Source organism: Spodoptera frugiperda, chromosome 6 (assembly GCF_023101765.2).
Source record: "Spodoptera frugiperda isolate SF20-4 chromosome 6, AGI-APGP_CSIRO_Sfru_2.0, whole genome shotgun sequence".
NCBI lineage: Eukaryota > Metazoa > Arthropoda > Insecta > Lepidoptera > Noctuidae > Spodoptera > Spodoptera frugiperda.
The window spans coordinates 11,157,998-11,179,346 of NC_064217.1; the positions used below are offsets into that span (position 1 = coordinate 11,157,998).

Consider the following 21,349-nt stretch of genomic DNA (forward strand, 5'->3'; position numbering starts at 1 on the left):
TCGTTAAATGTCACTTTTTTAATTAGTTACAGTTCTGTAAATAGATATTGGACTGCTAATCTATTCATAACCACAACCACGTTTTACGTTGGAGTAGGTATTTAATAAATATTATTTTAAACAACTCATTTATTCATTTGATCTGTTTATAAGTAGTGTATTTACTATACATAAGTCCTTACGAAGTTTAGGACACCTAAATAGGATCTGAAACACTAATTAAGACAAAAATAAATTGCCCCCAAACAAACTTAAGAGCCTTTGGCCCAAAATGCAATAAAATCACTTCGAAAGGTGAGAAAAAACGTTTTATAATACATTTTAAACCTACATAAATGGTTAAATAGTTAAAACTAAACATATTCATTAACAAAACTAGCGAACAAAGTTTATTTGCAGTCAAAATTCATGAGATTCGTACAGATTCTTGATAAAAAGCAACATTAAACGTTATTCAGTAAAGTGATGGTCATTAAATTCCACCCCCGAGCACATAATATAAGAATGTTGTGCAATCGCTATACCTAGATCATACACGTGTCACTCTGAAAGCGCCTGGCCTTGAAAATCATTATAACTATGTAACATACATTGTACCTATCATCTTACATAATAAAACCGTAAATGTTCAATATCGATCCCCGATTAGCTCCTATGTTATGAAATATCGACTTAAATAAAGTTCCTAACGTAACAGAGTCAATTATATGAATATATTCACGAATTAATGTCCAATAACAAAGTTAATTGCAATAAAAGTAACCTAAAACTTATAGCGTTTATGTAGAGTTTTTATATCGCAAAAAGCGAAGTAAACTTATTATGAATGCATATATCGTGTAGAAAAGTAGTTTTTAACAAAGAAGAGTGAGTTGGACTCGAAAATATGTGCCGTGGAGAGGCCCATCGGTGTCGGGCGGATGTTATATAGCTACGTAGATAAAACCTTCCGCCGTGCGCAGCGCCCCTAGCGGCGGCCGAGATCACCAAACTTCATGCCGTGTACAACCCTCCCAGCAAGGTTTGAACGAGTTTCGCCTGTATGTTTATTACAATCTTATTTATTTTGTTAGACAATTTTCAAATGTTTTAAAAAAGTAATTTTTGAGAAAAATGTTGCTGTTTTGATTTTATACAAATTGTGTAATTACTCATTTTAAGTAAGTAATTTGAGATGTACTTGTGTTTTGATTTAAAAAAATTAAAGTAGTTATAACATGAAATCATTAGCGGATATTTCAAATTTAAATTAAGTACGATTACCTACCACAGTTCGTAATTAATTTCACACAATCATAAGTGTGATTTCTCGTTATTATTATTAGGAATTACCCGATGAAAAGCATTCAGCGTCGCCCATGGACACCCGCAATACCTAAGAAGTTCTAAATGTTCTAAATGCATTGCCGGCGTTTTGGGGCCGTAAAATATATGGAAAATATACAGAGTAACAAATTTTTAACGTTGACTTATTACTGCAGTTTCAAAAATAAACGTGTTTGTAAGTGTGAGACTATACGTGTCATACATAGGTTATGTTGTGTGAAGTGTGTCATTTATAAAGATTTATCTCAGTCAACTTCATATAAAAGGGTAAATAAGACAAACATAATATTTACTAAATCATTTATTTCAACTACTTGAAAACATTACACATTTAAAAACCTTTGGAATGAGCCCATTGAACTAAATCATTAACATAATCACCTTTAGTTTCTATAAATCTGCCTACTTCGTGAACACGAGTTTCTACGTATCTCTTGTTCTTTTCTTTTAAGTATTGTTTAATTTCATCGTTTAAGAGCCAAATGTCACCTTCAATGCGTTTTATTTTTGTTATTTGCCGAATACCTCTGTACGTAATGTTCAAATAAATTGGCAGTTCATGATTTTTTGTTCTTGCAATGAAATAAGGAAGATTCTTAGCCTCTTCTTTTGGTGGGATCCAACCAGACGGATAGCTCTCCTTTGGTGTTACTTGAGGAATAGTGTCGAATGGTAACAACCTCTGTACATAGGCCCACTCCGGTGGATTCTTTACAATTTCATAGTCATATTGCTCCTGTATTTTATGTACGTAAGGTGAGGTGCCATAAGTAGAGTATTTTCTTGAAATTACCTAAAACAAAAGAAAAGACGTTAATTTCACATATTATAATATTATTATCATCTCCATCTCTGCAAATAAAATCCTATTAAACACAATACACGTATAATAAAAAACAATATTTTAATAAAAATAAAATATAATAAAAATATTTTATAACAATAACCTAACAACATTAAAATAGTTGAGAAAATAACATAACTGATCCTTACGCAACATTAATCAAAGTCATTCTGAAAATAAATTAATGTCACAAAAAATATGAAGCCGCGAGAAACTTGCTGGGAGGGGTGTACGTCCATAGTTCTGTCACATGTCGCGGTCAAAGCGACATTACGACTCGACGCGAGTGAAAATATAATTAAATAATTACCGATTGTGATCCCGGACCAAGTTTTGTACCCAAATCAGTTGCGTTGTTCAAGATTTGTCCAGTTTTTCCAGCAAAAAGTCGCGCAAACGCGCACTGTGATCGCCACACGGTCGCCATTTTGAATAGCGAATAGAGAATTGCTACAAGAGCAATAAGAACTATATTATTCGTTTCGAAGGAAACATTATGGCGGACGCCTGCAGTCATTTGGGCTTTTCAAAAATCATTTTCTAAGTTTAATCGCGAGTTTATATTGAACTTTTTCGCATATTATGGTGCATTGTGTATCTAATTAACTGTTTATTGTGGTTTTTGGAGGTTTCATTGAATAAATTGTGAGTATTTTGTGTGGACATTGCAGAGGTGCGCCACGGCTGGGGAAATGATTTGGTGCTTTCGTTCGCTCGACGCATACGCACTCGCTCAGCTGTAGGTGGCGTTAGGTGTCACCCGCGGCCTCGCCACCAAAACATCGAGTTTTTCATGAATTTTCCGGCGCGATTTTATATGTTATGATACATTTGAAAAGTTATTTTGATTCAGATATAAGTTGACTATAGTTTAGTGTTCCCAAATAAATAGTAAATCTGCCAGTAATCAGTGAAATAAATGTGGTATTATTGCGCGAACTTGTTGATTAGCGCGCGTTGGCTTTTGTTTACCACGGTGTGTAGACTCGATTTATATGTGAATTGTGCCAAATTAGACCATAATTAAGTACACAGTACGTGTATTTAGTCATAAAAGCAGTAATTTCTTGAATAACCCCGTGTTATTTATCTTAAGTTGAGGAGTAACTTAGAACATTGTTCAACAAGTGAATTTTGATACCACGTTGCTAATTATAGGGCGGTAAGGGTACTTAACGAATGTTTTCGCTTTCCAGGTCCAGATGGCACAGCGTCAAGATGTATTATGGCTCAAAGTCAACCCAACACAAACATTAAGGAATCATTGACAGTGAAAACTAGTTGTAATTTGAATAAGGAGGACAGTGGTTGTGATACTTGCCCTGAGGAGATCTTAACTGACAGCAATCTACAAGATACAGACAGTGAGAGCCAGCATTCAGAGGCCAGCAAGCAGAAACAGACAGCCAGCAGTCCGGCCACCTTGTCGATCAATCTCAGATCGACTAACAAGAGCAAAGCTGACAGCCAGCTTTTACCTGATGTCGGAAAAACGGGGACATCTCCCACCACACATTCCAACATGAAAACCAAACAAGCTAAAGAAGAAACTGACAAGAGTATTGATGAGGACACCGTTATAGAACCCAAGACTCGTGCCCGCAAGAAAGCTTCAGATATAAATGATGATGACAAGAAATCCTCTCCTGAGGAGCCTAAGACATCCAAAGAAACTAAGAAACCCATAGTCAAACCTAAAGCTGTCGTCAAGAAGAGACCGCTAGGCATCAGAAAAACTCTAAGAAGCAAAAAAGCTATAATTATCAAGGAAAAAGTAAAATCTGTTATAAAGCAAACTGCTAAAAGAGGGAGAAAGGCTGCTATAAAAATTAATCCAGAGGAAACACAAGACAAAGAAACCGTCCCTTTGATACCTGCCTCTGAAATCAAGAAGGAGCCGGTTGAAGATACAACTCCCAACTCAAGGTCCTCGAGCCCCAAGACAGCTGGCAGGAGACAGAGGCTCAGCTCCGACATGGCCATGATGAAGACAATGCTTATTGACACTCCAAGTAGCCTGGTGCTGGGGCCACGCACCAGCCCTTACTCTATGCGCTCTGAAAGAAGCAATAGTCCACTGTTTGAAGGTAAGAACCTTCGCAGTGGGAAACCAAGGAAAGTCAAGAACAACTTACTGAGTGAAGTTGTTATCAAGGAACAGAAGAAAAGGCGTAGACTGCATTCAGACTCTAAGGCTTCAGATACAGCAGACACTGAGGACTGCAAGAAGTTAAAGAGGGGACGCTCCTGCTCTCGGGATGGCAGTGAGATATCCAAGTGCTCGGACAACACTGAGTCGGACCTGAGCATGAGTGAGACACTCAATGACACAGACAGCAAGGAGCTCAACAAAAAACTAGATAAATCTAAGACTGACCTAGATGTAGATATTGAAAATAATGTACAGATCTCGACTATTGAAAAAGTGCCTTCTCTTATTGTTGACTCTAAATTAGCTGAAACCAAACAGGACCCCCTGGAGCCTAGCATAAACGCAAAAGATAAGAAACTGAGCTTAAACAGAAGTACTTCATTAGACTCTGACAACAATAATAGTAATAGGATAAACATAGATGATTTAAATTCAAATGAAATAGAAGAAAAAATGTTAATGAAGACTGATAATACGCTTTTCGATGCTCGTAGTAGTATATTAACTAGTATGTCTAAGACATTCAACTCTAAGGAGATGGTGAAGAACATAAGGAAGGCGCGCAGAGGGCGCAAAGTAATGCAGGCGTCGCGGTCCGCGCCCCCGCCTGCCACGGCCGTCAGCGCTGCCACCGCCGCCACCGCCGTCACCTCCGCAGCCAAGAACTGCATCCCCAGCACCATCACCGCCGACCCTGCCGAGGACAAGGTCGAGACCATTGACACGCTCACCAAGGAGATCAACGATCTCATCAACAACTTAGATCAAAACATCGATGGTGACATGGAGATGGTGGCGGACAGCAACGCAACCTCTACTCCTGACCAATTGCAGACCAAGCCTGCTTCCAAGTTCTATGGCCTAGCCAAACCCCTGAACAATGGAGACAATGTGCCCACCCCTGAGACACCTGTAAAAGACAAAGACATTATATCTCCTATCAGTAACGAGAACACGCCGTCCAAGAATGATGATGGTGAAAACATAAGACTACACTATGAGGAAGATTCTGTTGAGAAACCTATAGATGGCGCCAAACACGAAATACCTTATAAGTGTAACACAGTCGCCAGCATCGACAAGCTCATGGATAGACTAAAAGAATTCGAAGAGTTCGATAAGAGAAGACAAATGGAGTCGAAAGCCACTGATGGTGGTAAACCAATGATGGTGACAAATGATGTGGTACTTATACCAAAGTCTGGTGACATAAAACCACTGAAAGACATACAATCTGTTCGCTCTCCTGAAAAACCAATAGAAAAGGAGAATGTGTTAAGTTGTTTTGAGAACAACTCTGCTATTTCAATAGTCAAGAGAGATCAAGTAAGAAAGTCCACTGATGTTGATTTACCTAACTCAGTCACTCTCATTAAAAGGAACAGTTTCAGCTCGAGGAAGGAGTCGACAAGTTCTAATCATTCACGGGAAGCTGATGCCATTAGCATATTTGAGAAGTCACTCGGCAAAGATGTCACGTTAACAGAGATAAAAAAATCCGTAGAGAAGTCGGCGCCGCAGACTGGAACTATGATAGACCTACATCAGTTCGCGACGCTACATCCTAACAACCCGAGCCAGAGCCTGGCGGGCGTCATGTTAGATTCCAGCCAGATATCTATAACTCCTCGCATTTCAGAATCTAAAATTAACAATGACGTTCAAATTATTAGCAAGAGGAAATCGCGGGAGTCGATGTCGCGTAAATCATCAGAATCTACGGTGGACACGGAAGAGAAGATGGCGACGATCGAGAAAATCAAGTCTCCGTCGCACCACAGCGTGTCGCCCGCCGTGTCCATCACGCCGGCGCCCGTCGCCATCAAGTCCCCTGAAGCAGCACCTGTAGAGACTGAAGCATTGCCCCCACCAATAGAAACCATGAAGACTATTGAGGATATTTCTGCATCAGAGGTACCTAAGGTGGAGGAAGCAACTATTGTTCCTGAAGCACCCAAGGAAGAGGAACTGAAGGTCGAGACTGCTATTGTTACTAAGACTGACACTCCGGCAGAGACAGTCCCCACAGTGCCTACTCCGTCTGAACCAGAAGCTATGGCAGTTGAAGAAACTCCTGCAGAAAAGCCGGTTGAGACTAAAGAGGCACCTGAGGACAATAAGACTGAGACAGTTACTGAAGCCAAGCCGGTGGAGCAGGAAGTGAAGCCAGCTAAGAGTCCGAAACCGAGTAAATCAACGCGCAACTCAACTGAGTGCCAACCAGGACCAAGCAATGCCTTGAATGAAACACCTGAGAGTCAAAAGCGCAAGGAAAATGTGCTCAGAACTCTTGGCTTACTTACTCACAAGGCTGCCAAGGAGGCGAAGATTGAAAAGTTAAGAGAAAAGGAGAGGATATATGGGTCTAACTATGGTGGAATGATGTCTAACAAGAGTAAGGCTGCGAAGGCACAGGGAGACTACACTGGTACTTTGAAAACTGTGATAAAATTGAACAGAGGGGCGGGAGACAAGAAGAAGCACAGGAGTTCCCTGAAGATGACCTTCCAGAAGAGCAAGTACCGGTCCGGGAAGCCGACGCCGGAGGTGGGCGAGGCGGCCGCGGAGGATGACGCCTACTACACCATTGAGCGGCGCGAGGTGAGCACTTGCACATATTACTTGTACTTTATGTTTATACGATAATACTGGGTAGGATTTATTTTACATTCAATTTTCATTTTAAGTTGTCCTTCAATAATAACACTTCATAAATATTCTGTAGGTACATGAAAATACAATTACAAAGCTCTACAAAGCTCTATTAAGCTTTTTAGTAGCTATACCAAATAGTAAGCATAAATAGTCACTGAAAATATAACAGAAGAAAATGTTTCAGGAAAATAAATAAATAAGTACTCTGAGTCAGCTGTTACTCATCTGTTACTGTCAAATATCATGAACCTGATAAAACCTTAATCAATAACAACAAAGATAATAGTTTAAACTGTCTTCCTGAACTTGTATGTAATATCTTCACTGCAGCAGATTCACAATTGCAATCTGTATGTCATATGTCTACATTTATCTCAGGAATTACTTAACTGTTTCTGAAAATTATTTCATAAGTAGAAAGTACTATAATTATATAGTTGTAATTTGTTGTATTTCATATATGTTTGTCTGAAACAAAGCTTGATTGCTGGCCTGAAATATAGGCAAAGATCAAGCTTTAAATGTTATGTATTTATCAAATTAGTTCTGTCAGAACTTTAAAGAAAGCTTTAAGCTCTAATTGCCGCACTCAAAGACATTTATTGATTACTTAAACTGTTTCTTAATAACCATTTATTCTGAAAACAATTGCTATTGCAGTCAGCTTTATTTTTCAGTTTTGTGTATGTATTTCTAAGCATGGAGTTCTAAGTTATTAAGGTTTCAATTTACAGTAGAGTAGATTTTAAATAATTATTTGAATTTACAGTACAGATTTTTGGTAAAATAAGTTTATATGAAAAAAAAGTAGACAACAGACTATAGAATCAAATTTAAATATGTCAAAATATCCTGGATTCAATTCTTGGAATGGGTTTTGAGTTAAATAATAGTTTTTCTTTATTCGAGTAATGCACCCTGATCCTTTTGTTGTGATTTAAAAGTTTTGTATGAATAATTAGATAGTTTTTCTTGCTAGATTCCTAACTTTTTACCAATAATCCTCAATCAGATTTAAATAACTTCTGACCATATTATAATTAATAGATTTATTTGTCAGCGGCATTGTCCACAGGTATAAAAAGTCGCCTGTGTTTTTGTTTTCAGACCATAATCTACCCCTGTTGCAAATTTCACCTCGTTTAGACGTAAAAGACTAAAAAACATACAAATAGACTTTCGCATTTATAATATTAGTTAGTAATAATGATTGTTTTGTTCACAGGGTGCTCCGGGCGCGACCTCTGACGGTGGGCACAGAAAGTCTCATTACAGTAATCGTCTTAACAACCATGGTGTGTGGATACATTCACCCCACTACACACTACCGTTATGTGCACATATCATACTAAATATATACTTTTTTGTCCAATAATTACTATCTCAAACTTAAGCCTTAAATTCTTAATTTATTAGTTTGACTTGCTGTAATTTTCATATAGTAATTCGGTCCATTTTGGCTGTTCTTTACTCATAAAGTCAAAGTTAAAGCATTTAATTAAAAAAAACTATATCTTTTACCTAAATTAAACTCACAAATGTGTCAAATCAACTGATCTTGTCTCAGCAATACGAGGAAATGTATTAAAAAGATAAATAAAGTATTATATGTGCACTAACAATCTTATCCTAACCAAAATTCATAAAACATATTCAACAAGTCACTATGAATTTTGGTAACTGACACAAAACTTAATGAAACTACCTCCAATAATCAAACTAAGATCATTAAATACTCTTGCATGACTCTAATATTACTCACACAGATTAACTAAAATCAATATTAATTATTTTTTAAATGTCTAAATCGAATTTAATAACTTTCAAAATATTATAAAAACAAAATTTCACAAAAAGGTTTTTATGTTGCGCATGCGCATGCGATTATTTTTGTAAATTACATCATTGGTGAGTTGTACAGCTGAAAAAAAATTTCATAAAGAAAATTGTTTACTAAAGAATAGAAGAAGACTAGCTATTTCCGCGTGGTTTTACCCGCTCTAAGGAGGAGGACTCTCCTTTTGATTGTAGCGTGATATTTTATAACATTCCTCAATAAAGCCACTATGCAAAACAAAAATACTTAAAACAAAAATAATTTCGTGCATAAAATCAGACCAGCAGTTACAGAGACAAACAAACTTTTTTAGCTTTATATACAATTAGTGTAGATTAGTTTAATAACCTTAAGCGTCACTCAGTCATCGGTGGTAACTAACGCAAACATACACACGTTCGCATATGTAATAGGACCGGTTTAAAATTTCGTACACAGTACAGTACAAATTTCCTTATAATGTCCTCGCGGATTTCCAAGTGGAGAACTCAATTACACGATGCACATCCTGCCCCTGGGGCCGCATTATTAGGTGTGGGTACTGGAAAACTAGGCGATACTCCAGTACTGAACCAGTATCATTATAGATATGAGCTGCGGACTGCCTAGCGGGTTTAGCGGGGCTCCGGCTCGAAAAGCAGGAGTAGGAACGGGGTGGTTTTTAGTCAGTAAGAGTCTGACACTCCCTCTCGCCTCGTCCAAGGCGGGAGAAGTCACTATACCTAATGCGCTCTAACAAGGTGCGGCTGACAGATTCAGCAACGTTTCGTATCACTCTTGAAAGTTGCTGCGATTTAAAAATTATGCCTTAATATTTTAGCTGTATCACATTCGTATTATGTTAAATCATTCGGATGCGTAGTTAATTAAATTAAAACCAACCGGAATGTTCTAGTATTCAATTAAAATCTAATGAAATGAAAAATAAAGTGTTATGCGTATAACGTAAAGCCATAGTCGTGTTTAGTGATGGGATGTACGGCTACGATGGATAGGTAGTCGATGTTCTTTTTAGAATAAAAAACGAAAATCGTGCGTCGTTCAATTATCATTCTTAAAAAACCTTTAATTATGTGGGTAAATCCACTGTAGACGCGGCTCTCTCTGCCCAAACCACAGTGACATTATCTGAGCAGAAATATGTAGTAGGCATTTTTCTAGACATTTCCGGCGCCATTGAAAATGCGTGGTGGTACTATTCCAACATATACAAACTAATATATCCTTGTTTTCTTCACGGTTCTGTAAAACTGTAACTCTGAAACACCTCAGGGCTCGGTCATAAAATATTTATTTTGACAAGTATATACACGTAGTTAGACTGCACAACTAAATAACACACACATTTAATAAAAAAATTCAAGAGAATTAAATGTATGCTGCGAGTATCGATAGCGATAAAAAAAGATTTTTCTAATGTCCATCCCTAAAGAGAGACGTCAACGTCATACTGGCATCTGTCAGCCGCACCTTGTTAGAGCGCATTAGGTATAGATGATTTTTCTCCTTAAAAAAATCGATATAGATATCTTAAATGTTGCTCCTATTGATCGTAGCGTGATTTTTAATAGCCTATAGCCTTCCTCGATAAATGAACTATTCAACATAAAAATAATTATTCTAATAGGACCAGTAGTTCCAGAGATTACGGCGAGAACATATTTATATACCTACACTTAGTAGCAAAGAAATATGTAGAGCCACTAGCGGTTTTTCTTCATTTCTTGATTAATATTTTCTGATATGATTATTTTATTAATTGGTAACGTTTGTTTAATAGGTAACTTATATATTAAAGAAGTATAGAAACAAGGGCTAAAACTGTGGCACTCATAACATAATTGGCAAAAAAAGTATCTCTGCCTATCCATTCCTGGAATAAAAGGCGAATTTTTATGTATGTACAGGGTGTCCGGTGGCAGAATTAGGATTTAAATTTCAAACTATTTTCGAACCGTTAGCGGAGGGGCGGACGGGGTAGTCTCGTTCGATTCGTCATTCGTGCGGGTTCCTTAGCCACGATGTCGCAGTGGACGGGTGAACAACGTGCGTTCGCAATCGAAGCTTATTTTAAAGCAAACGATTTCTGTGCTATTGCTCGTCGAAGATTTTGTTCGCGGTACAATATCCGACGGTTACGTGATGCGTCAAGCGAAGATTTGATTCGATTGTGGGTGCGGAGGTTCAGAGCAACCAGTTCAGCAGCAAATTATCCGCGGCCGGCACCTAGTCGAAGGTCGAGGACTGATGACAACAGCACTTGTCGCAAACAGTTTTCGTGATAACCCGCGACAGTCCGTGCGTAAGAGAGTGGCTGCTCTAGGGCTCCCAAAAACGATTGTGCACGAAATATTGAAAAAGGACCTTAAACTTCACCCCTTTAAAATTCAAATTGTGCTAGAGCTTAAGCCTAATGATTACAATTTGCGCAAAAGTGTCTGCGAAACAATGTTGCAGCGATTTCGTACGGTAAACACAATCTTTTGAAGTAATGAAGCCCATTTTCATTTAAATGGAAGTGTAAATAAACAGAACTGTCGTTATTGGTCACCTATAGGACAGAACCCACGATTGAAACATCAACAGCCACTTCACAGTCCCAAAGTGACGGTTTGGTGTGCATTGTCAAGCAGAGGAATAATCGGACCCTATTTTTTGGAAAATCGTCAAGGACAAGTCATTACTGTGACCGCCGTTTCTTATCGGCGAATGCTTACCGATTTTTTTCTGCCAAAATTAAGAGAACATCCTGCCTACAGTTCACAGACATGGTTCCATCAAGATGGCGCCACGCCTCACACTGCTAGAGAGACCATGGCGCTTCTTCGTGATTTGTTCCCTAACAAATTGATAAGTCGTTTTGCTGACATCCCCTGGCCACCCAGGTCGCCGGATCTTACCCCCATGGACTTTTTTCTGTGGGGGTACCTCAAAAGTAAAGTTTATGAAACCGCCCCACCGACCATCTCAGCATTAAAAGAAAATATCGTTCGCGAGGTTAATGGTATCCCGACGTCCCTTCTCCAGCGAGTGGCGCGGAATACTGAAGCCAGATTCCAAGAGTGTGTCCGACGTGATGGTCAACATTTAGACAAAAAAAAAATTAACAAATAAAATCCGCAATTCCCTTCTTTGTTATAGTCATTGAAATAAAAAAAAATATTCTGCCGTTTTTTTATTATTTAATTTTAAAATCCTAATTCTGCCACCGGACACCCTGTACATTGGTCATAATTACCTATATCTTATTAAATATTCTGAATTTTAATGTCAAGGAAAAGTATTTTGTGTTATTTAATTAAAATAGTAATTTAGTTTGAAAACTTGTTTTGTGTTTTATAATTATTTTCTTGAGGAAGGTTATTGCCATAAAGTCACGCTATTGTATTTAGGGAGGTTAACTGCTAATTATTTTAGTAAAAAATATAATTAGTTTTCCGCATTAAATACGAATAATAAGATCAATAAGTATCCCTAAAGATTTCCGGACCTAGCGGGTTACCGAGGCTCCGGCTCTAAAAGCAGGAGTAGGAACGGGGTGGTTTTTAGTCAATAAGAGTCTGACACTCACTCTCGCCTCGCCCAAGGCCAGAGAAGTCATTGGATGATTTTCCAAAAAAAATAAAAAATAAATGTTTCAAATCAATTAGTTTCCGAACCTATTCAATGCAAACTATAATAATATAATTAAAACCTAAGTAATAATAAAAAAGTATAATATTCTTTTAATTTTTTACTTTATCGTGTGCATTTAGGCCGTCGTACAAATCTAACCTCGCTTATTAAAGAACGTACTAACTGCCTGTTGGCAAACTTAATCGCATGTCATACTTCAATATCTTAAAATAACTAGTTTTTAATTATTTATTAACGTCGCCAATCTGGAAGTCTTTGAGGGAGACCTATGGTCAGCAATGGACGCCTCGTGGCTGATATGATGATGAATTAAGGCCGTGTATATTCCGATTATGTTGTAAAACAGCTTATAGTTAAATTTGATATGTAGGTTGGTTAGTTAATAAGAAGTTCGTTTATTTGTTCCAAATTAAATTGAGAAATTAAATACATAAATATGTATAAACCCAGTGTATAAATTGGGTGGCCTCACTATTAATTTTGTGGATTAAAATACTTTGTAAACAGTCCATATTATATTTAAAACAAAAATTCTATACAAAAAACAACACTATCTGAAAAAAAAAACACCTTACACTATACAACAACCATAAACACAAAAATGTGTGTCCGTCTCTCTGTGTAGTTAATGTATGTGTCTATATGTTTGTATATGTCCATGTAGCAATGGGGTAGCTTTACATATTGTGCATTCATCTGTGCCTGTTTGTCTGTCTAGTAGTTTTTTAGTTTGTGGCGTCATTTTCAAAAGATATATTTTGTTAATTTATTTGCAACTTACATTAACTGTTAAAAGCTAGATAGGTTTACGACTCTGTCTGCTCCATTGGGTAATACGAAACATCAATATTAAATGTTTTCTTTTTAAAATGACTACACACTATATTAAAGGGCATAGCTGTTCACATCCATAATCTTATCTCCCCATCATCACTTGGCTGGTTGCTTCCTTCATCAGCAAGTTGTTCCCTTCAGACACAGAGGCTGCCCCGGAGCCGGTGGAGCCGAAGGAGACCTTGAACCTGGTGATCCCGGAGAAGGCGTCCTCGTTCAGCATCCACCCTGGCCGGCTGTGCATGGACCAGTGCTTCTACTGCGGCGGCAAGTTCGGCCTCTTCGACACACCCTGCCACATCGCACAGATCAAGAGCTCTGAACGACAGAAGAAAGTTTTGGACAGTGAGTTTCTCATTTTACTATTTAGAGAAATTAATGTTTTGTTCTAAATGAATAAGTAATGTGAACCTCAATGCTTTCACCCTCTATTATCAGTAAAAAAACTCAATGTTTTGTAATATGACTATTTGTTATAAACTCAGCAGATTGTTTATGTGCTACAAGTTTCTTAAGGTTTATTTGTTAAAAGAAAACTCTAATCTTTACGAAGTTCACATAAATACTACGTTCACGTTGAATACTACCCAGTACTTTAGAACTTGTAACCTGAGGAACAATCTCTATATTTTATAAAAACAAATTGTTCTATTTTCTTCTTCCACGTTTCTTCCAGACGAGGAGAAGTTGACGATAGACAGTTGTCTGTGCGACGCGTGCTACCGCCACGTGGACCGGCGCGCCAACTGCCCGTCCTACCGCAAGCGGCCGCTCGGCAAACAGACCATCGACCCGCCCATCACATCGCTGCACAAGTAACTATACTTTATATTCACTGTAGAATATAGTAAATGCTTACAACTGTACCATGTTTGAACTTTAAGCATCATGGAGTAGCTTAGGACATGCTAATTACATTGATGTTATTTAGAAGTTAATTCTCTTCAGGGCTGGAAATATTAAATTACATGCTTATTGTTGTCCTAGTATTTATTCCTTAGTGATAACGTTAGGCTGCCTAACTTGGTGATATAGAAAATATTTTAGACTCTCCCTAAGTATTACCAACAAATAGCTATACTTTTAGAAGTTAATCAATCAAAGCTAGACTAAAACTGTGCATACATTAATTTTCTACATCATCCATCTTATTTCCCCCAGCACCCAAACAGAGAAGCCCCCGAGTCCGCCAGTGGAGGAGGACAGTGAGGAGGAGGGCGGGGCCCCCGTGGTGAACTCGGGCAGAGTCTCCGTCTGTCACACGGAGGGCTGCACCCTGGTCGCCGACCACTCCATACGACGCAAGTGGCTCATCAAGATGAGGAGCAGTGTCAACAAACTGGTCAGTTTTTATTCTAATACTAGACAACCTAACATGAAGAACATATAGTAAAAGTCGTATAATAGTTTATATGGAAGGAAAATTACCTGTATGAAGAAAATTTTGGAGAAAACATTTCTCTGTCTGTTTCCAAGTATTTTGGGAAATGAAATGTTGATGATGGTCTTATAAAAATTGAGACTAGCAAGTTACCTCACCTCTTATTTAGCTAAACCCCCACTTTCATCTCTACTGTAATTATATAAAAACAAACCCTAGAACAATACATTAAGAGCTATATTTGCCTGCAGTTGAAGTTGAAGTGCGACTACCCGGGTCTGCACACGATCCCGCTGTGCGGGGAGCACTACCGCGCGCTGGGCCCGCTCATGGCCTGCGTGCTGTGTCGCCGCCGGATCACTAAACACCACAACGTGCACTTCATACACCATGTAAGTATATAAACTTCACTGCCGTACTCATAGACATTTGATGATTACTTAAACTTATCTCTTCGTAACAATTTTGTTCGGAAAACAATTGCTAAGTATTGTAAACATTAAACGACTTTCAATTACGGCGGTAAGACAATTTGTGACATAACAAACTGATTTGGTTGGTAACAAGAACATTAGCATATACATATACAATAAAACGTTTTATGAATTCACCCGTAATCAGCTCTACTCTAACTGATATTATATTTATGGACATATATTTTTTTTATCATCATGCCCACTATGCTCTTAATTATCACTTGTTTATACGGGTCGCCGACTAATTTCGAGCCTAACACGAAGCCCTTAATCATGAACTAAGCAAGTTATTAACATAAGCAGTAGACCATTACAGATTAGATTTCTATATTGCAAATTGGTGTTTGTTCCACAGGGCTACACGGAATTGAATCCGTTCCTGAAGGCCGCCAGCGTGCCGGTGGAGTTCAACGAGCGGCCCGTGCTCTGCAAGACGTGCCGCTACTACTGCACCCTGCTGCAGCGCCCCGGACATAACGACGCGTATGCGGCTGCCTATCGACGCAAGTGAGTCTATGTCTTGGATGTCACTTATCATATTTATACCTAAATTAGTCTTAAATCCCTATTCAGGATCTTAGATGAACTAATATGGATAGTTTAAATACCAGTTTTAGTGATATTTTCTTTTAAGGGGTCTTTTAATCATATTACTAAACATAATCTTCTCTCTCTTTTCAGATTACTACAAATCTACAACATAGAAGTACCACCGACATCAGAAAACGACACAGAAGAGACACAAGACGACAGCAAACTCAAAAAGAAACCCAGACCCAAGTCCAAACAGAGGAAGTCCACGGAACCTGACAAAGTGGACAGTGAGTCCTCAGAGAGGACTAATGAGAGTACTCCCGAGAAGGACAAGGTGAAAGAGGACAGCGATGGCAAGGAACAACCTATTGAGGAGGACATAGAGAGCCTGATCTCCTCAAACAAGATCCTCGTACCCAACGCCAAGCCCAATGACCCCAACCATCAAAGCGATGGCTCCGAGGCAGACATGCAAGACATGGAGGCTCCCATCCTACCCATAGACAAACAAACAGAACTACAATACTTATTACAAAAACAGAATAATCCCGCACAGTTCCTCCCCAAACCAAACCTCACAGGGAAACAGAGGAATATTCTGAAAGTACACAACCTGTCCGGTATCCAGAAACCAGGCAGCCAACAGAGAATACTAGAGAAGAATGCCAAGAGGATACACAAACTGGGACAAGTCCTCACACAGAAGGACAAGGCCAAGAGTGACAATGAGGAGGAAAGAGTGAAGGATGGCATTCCCATACTCAAGAACATCTCTTTGAATGAAGAGTGTACCATAGAGACTATCCCTAACAAGAGACCTGCTGACATAAACACTCTGAAGAACAAGTGGCAGATGTCAGAGAGCTTCACCCAGGTCAAGAAGAACCTGAGTGAGTTGTCCAAGAACAAAGACCACAAGAAAGGATCTGAGGTCAGGTACTCCAACCCTGTGAAGAGGCTGGAGACTAACCCGTCGATATCGGTCCGTGAACTGTTCCCGGGCGAGGAGGAGATGAACTTACAGTGTAACATAGAGTTTAACAACGTGAAGGGAGTGACTCCTGAAGGATGGGAGAAGTGCAACACTATGATCCAGTATGACGTGGAGACCAAGAAGCTTTGGAATGAGCTCCAACGGCCGTACGGCAACCAGTCGTCGTTCCTACGTCACCTTATTCTGTTAGAGAAATATTTTAGAAGTGGTGACCTGATACTATCGCATAACGCGTCTCCTCACGCGGCCACGTACAGTGACTCCGTACAGAGCAGACTGCGCGCGTACGACAACGTGGTCACCGACGCTCCCAGGCGCAGTGAGCCCGCGATAAGCCTGATAGAGTTTAGGAAGAAGCCATCACTCAATGGCAAGAGTTTATTGAAAACTAGCCAGAGCGAAGGGGAGAAAGAGACCAATAAGAAGTTTATGCCGCCTCCCGGGGTGCTGCCCAAGCAGAAATCGAAGGGAGACAAGTCCAAGTCGAAGCCCCTGCCTCCCGAGCTGATTGCTATCAACACCCCGAACGCACAGGGCCGCAAGGCCATACAGAACGTGCTCCACAACATACAGCAGCTCGTGAAGGGAGTGTCGGCGTCCGACCCCACCGAGGTGGCGGCGGCCCCGCTGCCCCCGCCGGCCCCGCTGCCGGCCACTGTCACGGCGCTGCCCGCGCCGGCCCTGGGCCCCGCCCCGGCCCCCGCGGTCCCCAAGTACGAGCCGGCCGTCGTCACCCCCGCCAAGGAGAAGAAGGACAGTACTAAAAAAGAAGAAACGCCTAAGAAACCTAAGACTACCAGCAAACCATGGAGACCTACACTCATGCCTATCACGCCGGTGAGTTCTACTTTTTAATAACTTACATAAACATTTTATCATTATCATGCACTAAAATTTATCTATTATTGTATGAACGAAACCATAAAAATCCGCATAAATTACAATACAATTTTCATATAAAATAATATAAAACATTCAAATATTTTGGTCAAATAAGTAATCATTAATGTTTATTTTGTAGTGATTTAATTTTAATAATATGAATGCGTTTTCCAGGAGAATCTGGCGAAGATAGCTCGCGAGCCGACGCAGGTGGCAGTGGACGGACGCACCCTGCCCAGCCTCGTGCAAGTGATGTCCTCGGGCAAGCGGTACCACATCACGCTACAGGACTACAACAAGATGTGCATCATGCGCAGGGAGAAACTGCAGCAGATACAGGACGGGGAGAAGACCAAGCGACAGTCCACGGAGGAGAACTCCGTCGTCACCGACATCCAGCCCTCCAACGCACAGTGCGCCATGCTGGGCAACGGGGGCACCGTCGTGCAGAACGTGGCGCCCGACGACAAGGCGCACGACAAGAAGGACGCCGACATCGCACAGATCGGCACCAACGCCGCCACCATACTCAAGAACGTCGGCCTCAAGAACATCACCATCGCGCCCATCCCGCAGAAGACGGCGACGGTGACGTCTGGCACGGCGGCCCCGGCGGTCGTGTCGTCGGCCTCGCTACTGGTGGGCGCGGGGCTGAAGCTGCCGGCGCTGGGCCCCGCAGTGTCCATAGTGAGCGAGGCGGGGCCCGCGCTGCCGAAGATCCCGCGGTCGCTGACGGTGATCCCGCAGGGCCCGGCGGGGCTGACGGGCCCGGCGGGGCTCGCGGGGCTGGCGGGGCTGGTGCCGGCCACGGAGGCGCCGCGCCCCTAACGTCGGCGCCGCCTGTACGTGCTCGTGTCTCTCGGGCCCGACTGACGCCGCGACCGAACGTTTGCATTAAGTGAAAGCACCTGAAAAGCCTTAATAATTATACTGTGTATATATTAGTGTAGTGACGGACATTGTGCTGTGAAAATGGTGACAAGGAATGTGTTAAATATATTACTCTGAAGGTTTTTAATTTTTTCTTTTCATTTTGTGCAAATGATGCGATGGTTTGTGCTGATCCTGTAGGTGTCAAGCTGACACATGTCGTGCATGCTACCGTGCTCACAGACTCACTTGTGTGATGTACTTGTAGCTGACACAGATTATGGAGTATATTCGTTAAGGTATAATGGACTGCCTTTTAGACTCAATACTTGTGTAGCTATGATCTAAAGGGAGCATTACATGTCCGTCTCAATGAGAGAGTACTCTATATAAGTAATGACGCCATGTAGGGACATAATATAATATGGTTTTTGACAAAGAAAACAAGATTAACTTGGTTAATACTAATTTATTATAAGTTCAAAAGAGGCCTGCTTACATATTAGTTACTATTTATAATCAAACCTGACTATTATACTAAAACTATAGTTCCTTGCTGAGAAATATTCAAAATTCTCTAGTCAGGTGAGAATATGCATTTATAATTTATTTATTTAGCCTTCCATGCCATGTTGGAGGACAGGAACTTTACCATATTATTAACATAATAAAGAAAACATGCCTTTGTGTCACACTGTGCTATTTTAATCTTCAAAATGTTAGCAATAGAGTGTAGTTTACATTGGAATGTGCAAGTCCTTGAAAGTAAGGGCTGATAGAATCCAATTTGGTACAGACACATGTGTAAGTTATGTGCAAGATATAGCACATTCTCGGTAAGGCGTCAACCGTATGACGTAGCAATAAGGGTGGTGTTACAGTGTGCCGAGCCCTCGTCTGTGTCCTAGGCAACTGTAGTCGTGTCCTAGCTCGCTAGCTCGCCACTAGCTCGCCGATGTAGGCGTAGGAAGGATGGCGGACGCCGCATCACCTCGTATCATTCGCATGAACCTAGACAATTATGTAAAGTAATGTATAGCGTAACTTTGTAAGAATATCACTCGGAACATATTTTTCCAACTGTTAATTATATATAAGGATGCATTAGGAACTCATTTAGAGCTAAATCCAATTAAGTAGAGATAAATAATTTTGGAATAATACACGTTTTACATGTTGATTTCGTATGTTGATTTAAATTCGTAACAGTAATAGATTCAGAGGGACATTTAGACTTAGTATAAAGTACAATCTGACATGATTATTTATTTATTCATCAATGATTTCGCCAAGTTTATGATTGATATTTCATCGTCTCCATTTAGAATGCACACAATATTTTTGTGAATCCATTATACATACTTATGATATATAGAAAATATTTAAGAAGTTGTTATAAGCTAATTATAAATGTCCCCATATAACAATAACATTGTAAAATTAATGAACATTAAATACAAAGTTGGTGATTAAATTTGTGCCTGACAGATGAATATAAAAGAGTATGTAATCACATTGTACATAGTATATCACGGGAGCCAATAAACGGAAAGTTCTGACGAGTTTTATATATGTAATAAATAAACTTAAAGCTCTCGATGAGTGCCCTGCGTTTGTTGCTGTAGTCTCGATGTTGTGTAAAAGTATATTTTTTTATCAAAGCTAGGTAACAGATAATATTTTTGAAACAGATTGAAGGTTTATGGGACTTCGCAACACAATCTTAAAGCTAAAATGTAAAATATTGCGAGTTCCCTGCGGCCGTTTATTTGAAATGCGAAGCGACAATCATCGTCTTACAAAGATTACAACAGTTCAAGATACGACCAGTCAATGTATTCGTCAAAATCATGTAACATGAAAGACAATTGTTTTAATGGTAGGTAGTTAAGCTAGTCTGAAACCGTGGTTGTTTACTTGTTGATATGTGAACACAAAGTTTCTAAAGGACCATGTAACAAGCTGGGTTACATCGTAAGATAGTGAGAGTCGATAGTTAATTTTCACGTTAAATTGTATAGTAAACTACAGATAGTATGTATACGCCAGAGGCACTAAGAACCCCGTACTACTACATCGGCAAACGCAGGGGCAATGTTAAAACATGATAATTATATATCTATATTGTTGAAATTTAGCTATTTTATTTTTGGTCCAACGATATAGCTAGGTCCAATGTTAAAGGTAGTTTCACGAAAATTTAACGCGAGTTAAGGCGACGTTCCTAACGATCCATGCTCACTATGAGTTACATACAGTTTCTGAAGGCACGTGGACTGTGATTGTATACGCCTTGCTTCCTAACGTTGCTAATGAACTAATTGAATCTCTTTATCTTTCTGTAATATTAAACCTTCGTAGTCTTCCAGTTAGTCTCGTCCGTCGGCTGTCCTCGTGTCGACTGTTTTAGTTATTTGACGATATCTTTAGGTTAAGGAACTGTAATTTTCAATTATGTAGTTGTAATGATTTCAAGTTATTTGCTAGGTAGAGCTTCAACATTGCTTGTATCGATACTTTGTGATATCTTCTACTGGCTGGATACCTGTCTCTATGTACTGCCAAAATGAATAAAAGACCAATGAATGTGTTGGACTCGGGAGCTGTATGTAACTTGCTTCCAGTGTCGTTGGCGCCGCCCTGACTGCATCAATGTTATATAAATACTGCTAGTATTTTAGTAATTTGGAAGTTCCCCCCGCTGTTGTTATCATTATAATTTCGTCGATCATTTTCTTTAAGTTTTTGAACAAATTGTAGCCGCCCATAGCCCGGATATTTTGTTTCTTCCAAAGATAGTGCGTTAGTTCACAATATTATTATTATTTTAGTTATTATTTGTTCGGCACGCGCCTCGCATCGTGCCGGAGGTATGAATTGTCTAATAAACATATCTTATCTCCTGACTTGTTGTGTTTTCTTCACATT

General features: G+C 39.6%; 2 protein-coding genes across 5 annotated transcripts; one reads left to right on the forward strand and one right to left on the reverse strand.

Moving 5' to 3' along the window:
• Positions 1 to 1,611: 1,611 nt before the first annotated feature.
• LOC118267892 (probable 39S ribosomal protein L49, mitochondrial) lies at positions 1,612 to 2,811 on the reverse strand. The gene is made up of 2 exons (XM_035582143.2): positions 2,481 to 2,811; positions 1,612 to 2,119 (listed from the first exon to the last, which is right to left on the reverse strand). Exons 1-2 carry the CDS (start codon positions 2,685 to 2,687, stop codon positions 1,658 to 1,660), a joined length of 669 nt encoding a protein of 222 aa, XP_035438036.1. The 5' UTR covers positions 2,688 to 2,811; the 3' UTR covers positions 1,612 to 1,657.
• On the forward strand, positions 2,666 to 21,327 carry LOC118267891 (uncharacterized). 4 transcript variants are annotated; one of them, XM_035582141.2, is made up of 10 exons: positions 2,666 to 2,815; positions 3,367 to 6,923; positions 8,203 to 8,272; positions 13,426 to 13,629; positions 13,961 to 14,099; positions 14,446 to 14,626; positions 14,917 to 15,057; positions 15,497 to 15,648; positions 15,823 to 17,506; positions 17,726 to 21,327. In XM_035582141.2, the coding sequence occupies exons 2-10, from the start codon at positions 3,396 to 3,398 to the stop codon at positions 18,377 to 18,379; spliced, it is 6,753 nt and encodes a 2,250-aa protein (XP_035438034.2). In that variant the 5' UTR covers positions 2,666 to 2,815; positions 3,367 to 3,395; the 3' UTR covers positions 18,380 to 21,327. The 4 variants fall into 4 exon arrangements, with proteins under 4 accessions (XP_035438034.2, XP_035438035.2, XP_050550191.1 ...); XM_035582142.2 differs by having other exon boundaries at positions 8,203 to 8,227; XM_050694234.1 differs by lacking the exon at positions 2,666 to 2,815 and adding an exon at positions 2,892 to 3,146.
• Positions 21,328 to 21,349: the final 22 nt, after the last annotated feature.